Here is a 16,644-nt window from a genome sequence, read left to right on the forward strand (position 1 = left end):
TTGAATGCTGTCATAAATTAAAAGGGTACTTCAACAAAGAATTAGTTTAAGGATGTTTATATTTATGCAACCACATTATTTTAGTTTTGTTTTTTTTCCAACTGAAAAGATTTCAGTTTGTTTTTTAATTGAGTTGTACAGATGAGTGATTTTAAAGATGGATAAACTTCTGAAATGATTTTTCTTGGTATGATTATTTTTACATTATAAAAACATGGCATTGTGAAGAATTTTTTATATCCAATGTAACACTTTCCTAACTACACCTTGTCTTTTGCCATCAAAACAATTCCACAATGATTTCTTCATTTTCATGGCTGGGGTAACTAGCTTGGCTATCTATACACATGAGGTTGTTCATCTGGCAGACAGCTATGTCGTCTGACTCCCCCATACATGAGTACTCAGCTTGGTAGAGCATTTATGTATTTTCATTGAGGAGAAAGGGAAAGAGGAGTCCAAAAACTACTTATCTCCCCTCCAAAAATGAAGGGATTGGGCAATGAAATCGGAATGGTCTTGTCCTTCTCTCCCCAGGCAGATGATCAGTGGGTTCGGAAGACTTTCACTTATGGTGTACGGGGGCCTTTAGGAAACAATATATGAATACAGTAATTACATTATACCACTGATAGTATTAAAGGTCCCCAGCTTCTGTACAGGTACAGATACTGGATCTCTGCAGAAGTAGAAAGAGCAGGGTGATAGCTGGGAAAGCGGTGACATGGGTAAATCACATGACTACCACCACCTTGGATACTATAGATTGGAAAAGTGCTGCATCTAACATTTACAGCACTATCCATGGGCAGTAAGGGAGCTTGAAATGAATCCTAGGGTACACTTAAGAGCTTCCTGGCACAAAACACAAAGATTTATGACATACTAGACATTTGACTAAAAAGTGGCCAACCTCTTTAAAAACAGGTCTATTGAGTAAAGTGATCATGTAATTCGACTTACAATAAGTAGGGCAGCACAGCTGGCGTAGGCAGCTTGGTCAATCACAACTGTCACTGTGACATTAGCAAGGAGATAGAGGAAAGAGGAGAAACTTACTCATTAGCATCGTTTTTGTTGGCCAACGTCACCATCTGCAGGTTACTTTGGAACTGCAACAAATAACAGAATACGACAGTGAGCCAACAGGTTGACGTAAAGACTGTTCCCACGGGTAATACAGAAGACTATTAGGAACAGATATTTGTTGTAGGAGTCAGCATCAACAACAATTAAAGAGCTTATCTGCTGTGCGGAATTGCCTAGCATCCATGTAAATGAATGTCTGCCCATGTAATATATGGTAGTGTTGAGTCCCCTCTGACATCCATATGTCCCAATAGGGCATATTGCTTACTGCTATCGAATAACAAAGCAGTCAGCCCTGTCCTTACAGCTTCCTAAAGAAGACAAGTCTGTAAAGGTGCGCAAAATTAGGATCCGGTATAGCAGAAACACTGTACTTTTACTTTTCCCTTAGGATTTTAGTGTTAAAGTGATTGGAAATTCAGCTCGACAATCACGAAATGCATAAAATACGCAGCTAAAAAATAAAAGTGACAGCGCATGAATCAAAAAAGCATCGAAAAAGCAAAATCAAAATATGTATTTTAAATTATAAGTTAAATGCTGAAAATAAACAAAAAACAACAACAAAATGGCCTAACCCACACATCCTCCCTTTACATAAAAAATAAGTGACCAAAATGCCATATGTACCCCCAAAATGGTAATAATAACAGCAGTACAGGATGCAAAAAAGGAGCATTCACTCTATTGATGTAATAATATTTTTTGTGTATAAATTTCAGATTTTTTTTCACCAATTAAAAAAAAATTGAACAAATTTGGCATCACCGTAATCTCACTGATCTGAAGACTCATAATCCCAGGTCATGTATATGCCATTCTCCAAGAGGAAAATGCTGCTTCATCAAGGAGTCTACTAATACTAGCAGTGTGGCTACATGGCTTATAAGACTGGCAATAAAGGAGACGTGTCTCACCATAACATTCCTATTCCGGTGGTAGGGCTGTATGATGGGCAGTCCAAGGGGCGTCACCCACTCTACAGTGTTTCCAGACTTTGAGATCATGCGGGCACTTTCTGTCAGCCAGTGCTAAGTAAAGGTAGAGAGGGTGCAGTTAGCAAGTGTGAGGGTACATTGCTTTACATTGTATTCCAAGATGCAGCAACTTGTAGCCAATTCCATTACCCTACAATATACTGCACACCCTCTTCTGTGCATTATTGTCTGCCCCTCCACCACCCCACAGACATGTACGGTCATCTTCCAGTCACTTTTCCAAGCTATTGGGTGGGATTTTCTGCTTCACGCAGATCAATAAATGCTGATTTATATGCAGATTCCCATCGACTCAGCAGGTAAATTATGTAGTCTTCTGGATTATCCCTTATCATTTATTAACAGTGATAAGATCCTGAGCATGCTCACAACACCCTCCGGTCACTTGATTTTTTGAGTCTATTTGATTGATTGACTTGGAAGGTTATATTACCTGAATGGATCTTGTGCCAGAAAACATTTCTGTTAGACTGCTGAACACTAGCTGGACCAGATAATGGGAGGCTTCCCAGACATATTTCTAGGAGAGGGGAAGAAATACTTTACTTTACCCATATGTTGGGGGCAGATGCGATGATTTAGTCACCCAGAAAATAGGGTTACATATAAAGACCCAGATTCATCACTTGTGGGATTTTTTAAGTCACTTTTATTAATTCTTCAAAATGGCGCACACAGTTCTTGAACTCAGAAATGCTCTTTTTTTGTCTTTAAACCTTTTTCTGACCACTTAGAGCAGAAAGTGGCATATTAAACAAAATGGGGCAAAAGTGGTGCCAAAATACCTGGTGTACATAAAATGACTGGGTGTGGGGGAGGTTACTGGAGTACATTTGTGACAAATTCTGCGACTTTTTGACATGTCGCAAATGATGAATCAGGTGAAAACATCAGCAAACCCTAAACTCAACGTACAATGGCAAAGTTAAAGGGAATCTGTTATCAGGATTTTGCTGTTTAATCTGAGAGTAGCAGAATATAGGGAATCCAATGATGAATCACTTAGATTACTGGGTGCAGCAGATGTGACACAATCAGAGCTTTTAAATGTAGCATATAGCAGAGCTCAAAGCTAACCTCGCCTACACCAGACACTATGTACATAGTCTGTTGAAAGGGAGCTGCTTATCACAGGTCGGGGTGTGCCAGGACCAGTGCTCACGTGCACTGTGGTCAGGACAATGATAATGTCCTAGATATAAAGCCTTCATTGTACTTAAACAACAGCACACACACAGCCTACTACATAACACCTCACTGAATTCAATGTCTCAGCTACCTCATGTTGCCTCAGATTACATAGCAAAACCTTGCTAATAGTTTCCCTTTAAAAAAGCAACAGGAGGGCACGTATCAAATAAACTTTAAAAAAGGTGCAAATGGAAAATTGAATATGGTGCAAACAAAAAGAAAAAACACAAAACACTAAAAACTAAACTAAAGCAGATGCAAAGGCAATAGTAAATTGGGCTTTTAATCTTTTTATACACTTGTGCTGTGTCGTCGCCCCATTATGTGTGACGTTGTGAGACGTTGTGCCTGTTCAAATTAAATTGTAAAATTCAAATACGTGCATGGAAGAACTACAACTGATACATTTGAGCATCAAGGCAGATCTGGGTTATATTACACAATAGGTCACTTATATAGAGATTATTAATAGTCATACATGGTAACCAGGGCTATGGAGTCGGAGTCGGTGTCCATTTTGGTGGAGTCAGAATCGGAGTCGGTATAAAATGGACTGACTCCAACTCCTAAAATACATAATAAATTGGGTACAGTAGTTCAATGCAGTTTGTGGGGAATATTTTCTTTTCATAAGAATTTGAGAAAGTTATGAAATGTCCTATGAATGTCTGTCATATTCCTGATCTAAGGGTCTAGACTTTTAGCTGAGATGAATCTGTGCTACAGTAAATTTATCACTTAAACATGAGCCATGTATGAGGGAGTAGGAGTCGTGGAAACAGAGGAGTGGGAGTTGGAGGTTTGGTTTACAGACTCCACAGACCTGATGGTAACAATATAATTGGCTCAGCTTCTCTCTACATACATGTGCATCTCACTAAATTAGAATATCATCAAAAAGTTAATTTATTTCAGTTTTTCAATACAAAAAGTGAAACTCATATATTATATAGAGTCATTACAAACAGAGTGATCTATTTCAAGTGTTTTTCTGTTAATGTTGATGATTATGGCTTACAGCCAATGGAAACACAAAGTCATTATCTCAGGAAATTAGAATACTTTATAACAACAACTTCAAAAATGTTTTTAAAATCCGAAATGTTGGCCTACTGAAATGTATGTTCAGTAAATGCACTCAATACTTGGTCAGGACTCCTTTTGCATCAATTACTGCATCAATGCGGCGTGGCATGGAGGCGATCAGCCTGTGGCACTGCTGAGGTGTTATGGAAGCCCAGGTTGCTTTGATAGCAGCCTTCAGCTCGTCTGCATTCTTGGGTCTGGTGTCTCTCATCTTCCTCTTGACAATACCCCATAGATTCTCTATGGGGATAAGGTCAGGTGAGTTTGCTGGCCAATCAAGCACAGTGATACTGTTGTTTTTAAACCAGGCATTGGTACTTTTGGCAGTGTAGACAGGTGCCAAATTTCCATCTCCAAAAATCTTGCCGGCAGAGGGAAGCATGAAGTGCTCTATAATGTCCTGGTAGACGGCTGTGCTGACTTTGGTCTAGATAAAACACAGTGGACCTACACCAGCAGATGACATGGCTCCCCAAACCATCTCTGATTGTGGAAACTTCACACTAGACCTCAAGCAGCTTGGATTGTGGCCTCTCCGCTCTTCCTCCAGACTCTGGGACCTTGTTGGAGTGTGTCAATGACTGCCTTCAGGACATCTGTCAAGTCAGCAGTCTTCCCCATGATTGTGGAGCCTACTGAAACAGACTAAGGGACCTTTTTTAATGCGTAGGAAGCCTTTACAGGTGTTTTTTGTTAATTATTCTAATTTACTGAGATAATGACTTGTGTTTTCATTGGCTGTAATCCATAATCATCAACATTAACAGAAATAAACACTTAAAATAGATCACTCAGTTTGTAATGACTCTATATAATATAGGAATTTCACTTTTTGTATTGAAGAAATGAAATAAATTAACTTTTTGATAATATTCTAATTTTGTGCTGGCATTAGCATATATCTCATTGGCTAAAGGTAATTCTGTCTACACCCAGCTTTCTGACTTTAGGAATATCTCACTTTCTACTTTTGTTTCTTCCTGATGTTTTCTCTGAGTCTCCTTTGGAATCCTCACACACATACCTGCTCAAACTCCATTTTGGTAAGCAGAAGATATACGTACAAAAATCAAAATGAGGTCAGGATGCATAACGTATAAATCCTGCTCTCACATCTGCATGTTCTGTCACTCTACCTCCCATACCCAACAAACCTGTGGGAAAGAATCTAACTCTCGTAGTCTTTTTTCAATCTGAAGCCTTCCTCCATATCGAGTCACTCCATATACCACAGTCATAACAGTCTGCTTTACCACTTTACGTCCAATAAACCCTTCAAGGACCTGAGCAATTTTTATTCCTTTTTTGGCATCAATCTTACGGAATTCCTCAACCTGATGATGAAATGCAGAAATGAACATGTAAAAGAACGTCCTAAATTTTTATATATTGCATTAATCATAACAGTCAAGTGATACATTACCTGCTGAGCAACCCCGCTATACACATCCTGAGGGGTCTCGCTGGGCATTAGGTTTACAGACCTGGCTCCAATTTCATCTCTTCCAAGAGCAGCGTAATGCTGGAGGCCATTACAAGATCCATCCTGAAGGAAGCGTTTGTATGAATATTATTCACTAATACAACCTGACAGCTGATACATTGTCTGTGGACCATGCAGCATGCATCAGGCACTGGCTGTATGATCTCAGATATGTTTGACCCTGAAACACTGCAGTGTTTCAGAAAAAAAATATACTATAAAAGTCGCTGGGTACAGAGCCGCGCTCGAGACTAGTCAGACAGGCAGGTCCCTGGTGGCTTTTTTCCTGACCGCTGCCCTGGATTGACAGGGCGTGTATATGGAGAGACCTGTCACTCTAGGGCGGCGGACAGGACCCGCCTGTCTGACCAGTCTGTAGCGTGGCTCGGTCCCTGGCGACTTTTAAAGTATGTTTGTTTCAGAGTCAAATATACCTGGCTGAGATCATACAGCCAGTACCTGATTCATGCTGCCTGTAGATTGGGCGATGTTGACATCAGAGCTCTGTGGGGGCTATATCATCATTTCCAAGAATCCTTGTTTTTTCCATGTCACGGATGATGCACTATGCAAAGACTGGGTACAACAACAAAATACAAGGTAGTTATTGTGCATCAGCAAAGTCTCTCCAAGGCAAAAAAAAAGAAATTCAAAAAGCAAACTGAAATTTCAAGATGTGCTGTTCAAGCTGTTTTGAAGAATTACCAAGAAATGGCCAACATTGAGGACCATAGTTGCAGTGGTCAGCCAAGGAAACTTAGTGCAGCAGATGAAACCCACAACATGCTTACTTCCCTTTAGAATCAGCACAGAGCAGGCAGCAACCAATGATACCCAGCTACATCCATCTACAGCTCGTTCAAGTCAGGCCAGAAGTGGTCTTCATGAAATAATTATAGCTACAATGCATACCTTTGACAGGCAAACGAGGTCAAGCAACTCAACTATGCACAAAAACATAGGAACTGGGGTGCAGAGAAATGTCAGCATGTGCGCTGGACTAAAAGTTGACATATTTGTCAGTTTGTTCACTGACGGGCTGGAGAGCAGTACAATAAGTGTCTGACAACAGTATAGAATGGTTGGAGGTTCCTTGCAAGTTTGAGGCAGCATTTCAGCAAATGGATTTGTGGGATTTGGTCAGGATTAATGGTGTCCTCAATGCTAAGAAATATAGGCATATACTTATCCATCATGCAATAACAAGCTGGGAGGTGTCCGATTGGCTCCAATTTTTTTTCTGCCACTGGACAAAAACTCCAAACATACAGCCATTGTCATTAACTACCGTATTTTTCGGACCATAAGACGCACCTAGGTTTTAGAGGAGGAAAATAGAAAAAAAAATGTAAGCAAAAAATGTGGTCATGATGCACTGTTATGGGGGAGGGGGTCTGCTGCTGATACTGGTATTGGAGTAATGTCCCCCAATTCTGTTAATATCCTCCATCCTGGTATGTATGGCCCCCCTCCTTCCTGTTATACATGGCCCTCATCCCCATCCTGATATGTGTGGCCCTCATCCCCATCCTGGTATGCGTGGCTCTCATCCCCATCCTGGTATACGTGGCCCTCACTCCCATCCTGGCATGCGTGGCACCCCTTTATCCCCCATCCTGGCATGAGTGGCACCCCTTGATCCCCCATCCTGGCATGCGTGGCACCCCTTGATCCCCCAACCTGGCATGCATGGCACCCCTTGATCCCCCCATCCTGGTATGCATGGCACCCTTTGATCCCCCATCCTAGTATGCTTGGCATCCCTTGATCCCCCATCCTGGTATGCATGGCATCCCTTGACCCCCCCCCATCCTGGTATGCATGGCACCCCTTGATCCTGGTATGCATGGCACCCCTTGATTCCCCCATCCTGGTATGCATGGCACCCCTTGATTCCCCCATCCTGGTATGCATGGCACCCCTTGATTCCCCTACACTGGTATGTTTGGCACCCTCTGAACCGCATCACGCTGCCCACAAAAAAAAATTAACAATCATATTCACCTCCTCTCTCCTCCAGCGCTGCGTCCTGCTCTGCTGCCGACATGCTCACTGTATGAGCCGCGCATGGCATCCCTGCCATGCGCCCTCACACAGTGAAGTGCTGTGCCAGAATAGTCACTGCTCCCCACGCCGGGACTGTGTAGGTGGGGAGAAGTGACCATTCACTCTCTTCAATAGCGTGCATACTGTAGCCGCAGCGCGGCTCCTGCTGCGGCTTTGCGGTCAGTGTGCCCACTATTAAGGAGCAGGGAATAATATTAATTTTCTTTAGCAGCGGGCACAGCGTAGGCTGCAGCAGGCGGCTGCTGCCTCCTGTGCCCCGCTCATGCCCCCGCTCCTCCCCAGCACCCCACCACCGAACATATTTTTGGACTATAAGACGCACCCCCCACTTTCCTCCAAAATTTTGGAGGAAAAAAGGGCGTCTTATAGTCCGAAAAATACGGTATCTTCAGGGCAAAAAACAACAAGGAGTCCTGGAAGTGATTATATGCCCTCACTAAGCCCCCCTGATCTTAACATCAAGTCTGTGTGGGATTACTTGAAGAAACCAAAAGGATTTGCACAAGCCTTACATCCATACAGAAGATTTGTAGTTAGTTCTCCAAGATGTTTGGAACAACCTCCCTGCCAAGTTCCTTCAAATACTATGTGCCAGTGTATCCAGAATTCATGCTGTTTTGAAAGCAAAGTCTGAGCAGCACACCAAATATTGATTTGGTTTCGATTTCTCTTTTGTTCATTCACTTAAACTGTTGACACTTCTATTTCTGACAAAATTCTTAAATTTGCAACATTTCTTCCACACCTGCCTAAAACTTTTGCACAATACTATATACATAGAAATAAGGAAGATATTTATGTATACACTAGTTACAAGAATTTAATTTGAATTCTGATGCCTCCTGCAATTATCCCAGAAATAAAACATGCCTCCTCTAATCCTTCCAATCCATAGCTGATAAGTCTGGAATGTCTAACAGTTATTTAGAATTAGATTTATCAAAAGGCTTTAGTCAGCTTGGTTGCAGAAAGGTTTCAAACAGGGTCAGGAGCCTATGACGTTTTTGAGTATTTCCCTAGTTTTGTAAAAGAGGAAGAAAAAGTGAGAGTTGCAAATTGGGTGTAAACAGCATAGCAAGGGTAAGTATGGCATGGCAGAGGGATCTGTAATGTAGTTATGTCAGACTATACCTGCATCTATACTCATACAAAAATTCAAAATACATATACTGTCATGTCTCCAGCCAGATTGTATAGGATAAGTCTCCCCATAAACAATACCAAAAAAGGGGTACATGCAGTTGATTTCGTCGATATATATATATAAACCTAGACCTGGATAATAGATACCCAAAGAAACCACTTACAACAGAAGCATGGAACTAATATTTTATTGAAACAATTAAAAATGTGTACCATACATGTACAAGAAATGACACATATGTCAAGATTGTACAAAGAGGGATATCAGAAGTATACATAAGGAGCAGCGGTAAACTCAACCCATTGTGGCTCAGAATACAGCGTTTTTTACTGCCATCTATAGGTGAAAAAATGATGGTCGCCGTCAATACAGACACACCTAGATAAATATCATGCCCTGACCTACATTTGTCCAGAAACAACATATGCAGATGGAGACTGTGACCCCTAAGACGGACACTCCCCTTGAGAAAGAATGGAAAGCGAAACGCACGTTGGGGTGGCGCTCTCTATATGAACATGGGTAAGTGATTAGGGGAGACAGTCTCCACATGCATATGTTGTTTCTGGAAGACTGTAGTTCAGGGCATGATATCTATCTAGGTGTGCCTGTATTGACGGCAACCATCATTTTTTCACATATAGATGCTGGTAAAAACCCCTGTATTCTGAGCCAGAATGGATTGAGCTTACTGCTCCCTATGTATGCTTCTGATATCCCTCTTTGGACAATCTTGACATATGTGCCATTTCTTGTACATGTATGGTATATGTTTTTAATTCTTGTTTCAATAAAATATGATTAGTTTTATACTTCTACTGTACGTGGTTTCTTTGGGTATCTATTATCCAGGTCTAGGTTTATATACCCGCATTTAGATGTAAAAGCATTACTGACGTAAAATACTGACATACAGAAAAGGAACTAATGTTTGAAAAAATGCATCAGCAGGAAAATAAATTAATATACAGAAAAGCACTAACTATATTCTCCACTCTTCTAATCACTTTCCAGGCTCAATTTCCAGAAGGAAGTTGGGTAATTTGCGAAATGTATTTTAAAATATGTATAGCATTTTTTAACTTTTTTTTTAAATAAATGTTATTTTGAAAATAATGTATTTTTGTAGGATTAGCAATTTTTCAAAAGGAAACAGATAGGGTCCTTGTGGTAAGAGGTAATCTTTTCCAATTAATCAAGCTATATGACTGGCTGCAACACTGACACTAGGGTGACTGCACCATGTTAACATTCTCTACAGTGTGAAAGAATACCTAAGGGAAATTATAACATCTTTAAGGATAATTGCAAATTAAATTGTATAAAAATGCCACATCCCTGCCTGACAAACCTAATCGATGGAAACCATTCAGAAGTAAATTGCATGTAAAGCAAAGGTTCACCACAATGTAGAGTACAACAAGTACTTGAAAGACAGGTAAGAGGATCTGGAGACTCAGGATCATAAAATGTAGAAGTCAATGAAGTTATTTGCATGGGGCTGAATTCTATATTTTGTAGGCCACGTTTACATGATGCAATCACACTGCATTTTTGTAGCAATTTGAAATTGTGATGAAATCGCTATGTTTAACCATGATTTAAAAAAGAAAAAAAAAAAAATGACCTAAGGATATTTAATACATGTTGTTTTAGACTCTGCTTATACCATCAATAGTCAGCCAGGCTGGCTTAAGTCTGCAGGCTACTTACTTGGCCCCTTTCAGATCATGACACTGGCTCTGCTATATGCAGTCTTGTCCTTACTAATACGATTACATAAGACGACAAGTCACTGCTTGCCACAAAAGCAACACAGTCATCGCCTCTGAATATTGAAAGCTACTCAATGACGTTTTACCTGGTGAACAGGGAAGTAAGAAATGTATTTTGCAGGATCTGGAGAGCGGGTTGCATTTGCAACTTCCATACAGCATGCTAATGTTTGCCAAGGCTCATCGGCTTCCATCCACCATTTCCTGCCCTAAGAAAAAAACAAAGCAAAAAGGAAAATGAAAACAAATGAAGAGAAATGGTGTGATAGCAAAATAATTTTAAAGCTCACAGTCAGAGGTCTGTCTGCAGAGTCCAGTATGTCGTCCATGATTTCATCTGCATATTGCCTTCTTTCTTGGAGAGAGCTTTTCTTTTTAAGCCCAGTAAGATTGATTAGATGGGTCTTCAACCAATCCAAGCCATTAGGACCAAGTGGCCTGCCTTCAGCAAACAGCAGCAAAGCCCGTGTCACATCACTGCCTAAATGGTTAAAATGTGGAGGACAAGGATACGTACGGCCACGGAAGTCCATGTTGTGAGGAAACCAAAAAATCTGATCTCTCAGGTAATTGGCGATAGAGAGTTTATAGAGAGAGTCCATTCGCAGGCTAAACATTTCAGCCGCTTTCTTCCTGCACCGTGCCTGCTCCTTCTGATAGGACAACTTGTCCCAGGAGCTCTGTGCCCCGGGCTTTTCAAATGGAAGCGCAGGAGCTTCTGAGATGGGTGGAGGAATGTCCAGCTTTTCACTGCCTTTATCATTGAAGATGGACACAATAATATCAAGGAGTGGTTGGTTTATCCGCCATGCACACATTCCTAGCTGGTTAAGAGAATCAAGCACTGGAAACAGTTGCCCTGGGGCACTTTTTTCTAAGAGCAATTGATGTTGTACGGCTCCCTCATTGCATCGCATAAGCTTGGCAGGAGTAAGCACGTAGGCTCCAAAGTGGGAAGAAGTCCAAGGCAATGGAGGGCATCGCATTGGCATTACAGAAGTCTCAAAAGTAAGAAGGGTCTCACCAGCATCCAACAATATTTGGCTATAAATTGGGTGGGGTTTGATGAGGCCAATCTGTGAACAGCAAAATATGAGAACATCAGAAGTATACAGTCTTGGTGACAAAATCAGGTGACATTGGCAGTGTGTGCTTCGTTTGGAGTATGGGGGCATTCAATAACTGCTATTTGCCATCACACCTTATAGAATAGTGACATTAGGAAATGCTATAGTCATTTCAATGGATATTCCTAGAATTAAAAGGTCTCTCCTATCCATAAGATTGGAGATAACTTACTGGTCGCTGGGGGTCCAACCACCAGGATTCCCTCTTGATCCCAAAAATGGGATATTGCCAGCAATTTTTAAGATCACTGGGGGTCCCAGCAGTCGAACCCTGACTAATCAGTAGCTTTCTATGGAAAGAGGATAACTTTCAATTCCAGGAATACCCCTTTTTATGAGACACTTTGGCATATGTATCTGTCATGGTAATATGAGATAAAGGATATGGAGACAGGAATTGGAAAGGATTTTTTTTCCACCTTTTCTGCATTTTATACACTTAGTATTCTTATTTGCAAAATCACAATTACTACCAATATTAACATAAGTACATAGCTACCCAAACATACCTGGCGTGTGCTGCGGAAAGAATACATGTGGTACAGCACTGGTATGAGTTTTGGGTCACTCCGAGGACTAAACATGTTATTTTTTAATTTTATTGTTTGGACCATTAACTCTACTAGGTGTGTTCCCAACTGCACCAATAGAGACCGAGGCCAGAGGGAGTGCACACGTGGCGAACATGAGCCTCCAAATTTTTCATACTCCAAGTTGTCCCACAATTCCCTTGGAAGAAGGCAAGAGGTCTGCATGTGAAACAAAAGGTCTGAAATTAATTTTTGCTACAAAAAAACTAATATTATTTGTCTCCGCAGACTGCCTACATGTAGTCATCAGATGAAATAAAACTTACCTGTCCCTCTTCGGATAACAATTGGCTGTATTCCTTATACAAGTAACGAATTCTGTCCATGTGACTTCCCTGCAATTGTCTCCGGATTGAAAACCTATTGTAAATTTTCAGTCCCATATCTTGAGACAGCAATAAGAACGATTCTCCAGTAGGCGGAATCTTGGACAAGGTCTAAGCAGAAGAGAACAACATAGTTTAGGAAGATATAAGATTAAATATAGGTGTAAGACTAGCACTGATTAGACTCTGGTCATTTGTGGAATTAGTTGTACTACGTGATCCAACGCAGGTGAGAATATTTTTTGAGGATTGAAGGAAAACGGCGCATGCACAAATCTCATTAAAAATCCGACACTACTTTATGGATTATCCATAAGAAATATAAAAAAAAGATTAAAACTCCACATGCTATGGTCTGATAATTCACTGACACATTTCTAGCATCTCAGTGCCCTTACTCGGTTATTTTCAGAACCTGCCTTGTGGATTTTAAGCTTTTTGAGATTTGTGGATGTGCCGCTTTCCTTCAATTTACCAAGGTGGAAGTCCACAACAGGAGTGCACCCACAAATATGGAAAAGACGTGTGAAAATACAGACATGGTAAGCTCATATATGACTTTCCTATGCATTTGCAGATGAAAATACTAGTACTAATTGTCCCACTCATGATGAACATGTTTCACCAAAGACCCTCAGCAAGTCTCCGCACCACAGTGATCTCCTTTACTGGTAGTTCCAGCTTTCCCTAGTGCGATATTCCACCATGTACTGTCAATATTCATTGGGAAAGGTTGTACTGCCAGACAGGAGGCTAACTAAACACAAAATGGAAATAAGGCAATATTCCAATAGCCTTTCACAAGTCCACTTCAAAGAAATATTTCAGAATGGCTTGAGAAAATCCCTACAAGACTGAAGCGTTTCCTACCATTCCTCAATTAGGGGTTTACGCACATATAAAAACCCAAAGTTCTATAGCGGTTTATTTATTCACTGCAGGGTATTTGCTCACTTTGTTTTTATCTTAGGTTTTGTCTGTTTAGTGGCCAGTGTGAACACGTGCCTACATGCACACCAACTTCTATTCCAGTTCATCTCTTTAGGTTTTTGTTTCTGGTTTTAGCACTCTGGACAAATAAGGATGTAGCCTCCCTTTTCCTTGAGCGGGACATTACATTCATGTAGTTCTCCAAGGCTGCGTGTCCACAAGCCAGGTCTCAGTCCTTATTCACAGTTCAGTCACTTGACAAATGGTAAGGTTTTAATATTAGAGGTTAGAACTGTTCCGAATAGGGTCAACGTGAGGTGATGGGATGGCTTTTATATTTTTTTCTATCAAAAATATGTTAAGCAGGTACCCTGTTATTTTCATGCACTATTGCTTATTTATTTACTGCAGGGTATTTGCTCACTTTGCTTCCGCACATATGAAGTACATGTGCACACAACTATAACTGCAGGAGTAGTATTGTGTTTCATATACCATTAGGTGATGTCTGACAAGGACCATATTCACCCTAAAAGCAATACCTCAAGCATTAAGGAGCTGTGTGACTTGAGCATGAATGGTAGTATGCATGTATACATCTTAAATAAATGCAAAAAACCTTTAGAATGTTACAAGGTTAGGCAAGGTATGGTGTCCTGCTGTTTAGGTTTCCTAGTCATCATATACATGTATATTACATATAAAATACATATCTACTAACTTGTAGCATAATATCGACATAATGTTCCTCATCCAACAGACATAGATAGGGGTATAGGTTTATTCTGCCTGAATTCCGGCTGATTTTTGCCTGTTGATTCTTTGAGTCCCGGAAAACATGTAGCAAGTCCTTTTGCCATCCAGAGCGCAGACCATTGAGCACTTTCCTCTAAAAACAGAGAACATCATCATTGTCAACTCTCACCAGAAGGATGTGAATGTGAAAATGGACAATTTAAAAGGAGACCGCAGTAAAACAGTGAAGAGACATTCTAGAATTTTAGTTACAGATTAAAAAGTAACTATGTTCGGCTCAGCTGTTTTACGGAGCTGGGGGCAGATGACCTGTGGCATGAAAGATCTAGGAGAAAACAATAGATCCATACATATAAATTCCAACTTGCTACTGCTTTTCAACATCAGATGACAATTTAAGGTCTAAGCACGGAATATCTAAAGTGGATGGGTGAACAATCAGGAGAAACGCAAAGCATTATATTACATGTACCCTATGGAATTACACAACAACCTATCTATGTATTTCATTGATATTGTAAAGTGACATAGTTAAACTAGCTACAATAGAGTATACAGTTTCACAGGGTGAGCAACTGCTCATACCCAATCACAAAAACCCTTTTCTGGGCCATGCTCACACAGATTCTAGTGGTGCAGACCTAGATGTAGCGGGAGGTTACTATATACAGTGTTATTATTACATACATGTTCCCTGTAGTGGTGTAGACCTAGATGTAGCGGGAGGTTACTATATACAGTGTTATTATTACATTCATGTTCCCTCTAGTGGTGCAGACCTAGATGTAGCGGGAGGTGACTATATACAGTGTTATTATTACATACATGTTCCCTCTAGTGGTGCAGACCTAGATGTAGCGGGAGGTGACTATATACAGTGTTATTATTACATACATGTTCCCTCTAGTGGTGCAGACCTAGATGTAGCGGGAGGTTACTATATACAGTGTTATTATTACATACATGTTCCCTCTAGTGGTGCAGACCTAGATGTAGCGGGAGGTTACTATATACAGTGTTATTATTACATACATGTTCCCTCTAGTGGTGCAGACCTAGATGTAGCGGGAGGTGACTATATACAGTGTTATTATTACATTCATGTTCCCTCTAGTGGTGCAGACCTAGATGTAGCGGGAGGTGACTATATACAGTGTTATTATTACATACATGTTCCCTCTAGTGGTGCAGACCTAGATGTAGCGGGAGGTGACTATATACAGTGTTATTATTACATACATGTTCCCTCTAGTGGTGCAGACCTAGATGTAGCGGGAGGTTACTGTATACAGTGTTATTATTACATTCATGTTCCCTCTAGTGGTGCAGACCTAGATGTAGCGGGAGGTTACTATATACAGTGTTATTATTACATACATGTTCCCTCTAGTGGTGCAGACCTAGATGTAGCGGGAGGTTACTATACACAGTGTTATTATTACATTCATGTTCCCTCTAGTGGAGCAGACCTAGAAGTAGCGGGAGGTTACTATACACAGTGTTATTATTACATTCATGTTCCCTCTAGTGGTGCAGACCTAGATGTAGCGGGAGGTTACTATACACAGTGTTATTATTACATTCATGTTCCCTCTAGTGGTGCAGACCTAGATGTAGCGGGAGGTGACTATATACAGTGTTATTATTACATACATGTTCCCTCTAGTGGTGCAGACCTAGATGTAGCGGGAGGTTACTATATACAGTGTTATTATTACATTCATGTTCCCTCTAGTGGTGCAGACCTAGATGTAGCGGGAGGTTACTATATACAGTGTTATTATTACATACATGTTCCCTCTAGTGGTGCAGACCTAGATGTAGCGGTTGGTGACTATATACAGTGTTATTATTACATACATGTTCCCTCTAGTGGTGCAGACCTAGATGTAGCGGGAGGTGACTATATACAGTGTTATTATTACATTCATGTTCCCTCTAGTGGTGCAGACCTAGATGTAGCGGTTGGTGACTATATACAGTGTTATTATTACATACATGTTCCCTCTAGTGGTGCAGACCTAGATGTAGCGGGAGGTTACTATATACAGTGTTATTATTACATACATGTTCCCTCTAGTG

The 16,644-nt window shown here is 40.7% G+C and overlaps 1 protein-coding gene across 2 annotated transcripts in view; it reads right to left on the reverse strand.

The window, feature by feature from the left end:
• The window catches only part of POLRMT (RNA polymerase mitochondrial), a 158,249-nt gene that overhangs the window by 8,355 nt on the left and 133,250 nt on the right, over positions 1–16,644 (reverse strand). For both annotated transcript variants that reach the window (XM_073655100.1, XM_073655093.1), the window contains exons 7-16: positions 14,528–14,695; positions 12,817–12,987; positions 12,470–12,709; positions 11,124–11,909; positions 10,920–11,042; positions 5,788–5,910; positions 5,519–5,698; positions 2,521–2,607; positions 2,007–2,120; positions 1,060–1,112 (exon numbers count right to left, since the gene is read on the reverse strand). In XM_073655100.1, coding sequence (XP_073511201.1) covers positions 1,060–1,112; positions 2,007–2,120; positions 2,521–2,607; positions 5,519–5,698; positions 5,788–5,910; positions 10,920–11,042; positions 11,124–11,909; positions 12,470–12,709; positions 12,817–12,987; positions 14,528–14,695 — 2,045 coding nt within the window. The remainder of the gene's footprint in view (positions 1–1,059; positions 1,113–2,006; positions 2,121–2,520; positions 2,608–5,518; positions 5,699–5,787; positions 5,911–10,919; positions 11,043–11,123; positions 11,910–12,469; positions 12,710–12,816; positions 12,988–14,527; positions 14,696–16,644) is intronic.

Source organism: Phyllobates terribilis, unplaced genomic scaffold (genome assembly GCF_046119375.1).
Source record: "Phyllobates terribilis strain yellow unplaced genomic scaffold, ASM4611937v1 Scaffold_1__5_contigs__length_1240528914, whole genome shotgun sequence".
Lineage (NCBI taxonomy): Eukaryota > Metazoa > Chordata > Amphibia > Anura > Dendrobatidae > Phyllobates > Phyllobates terribilis.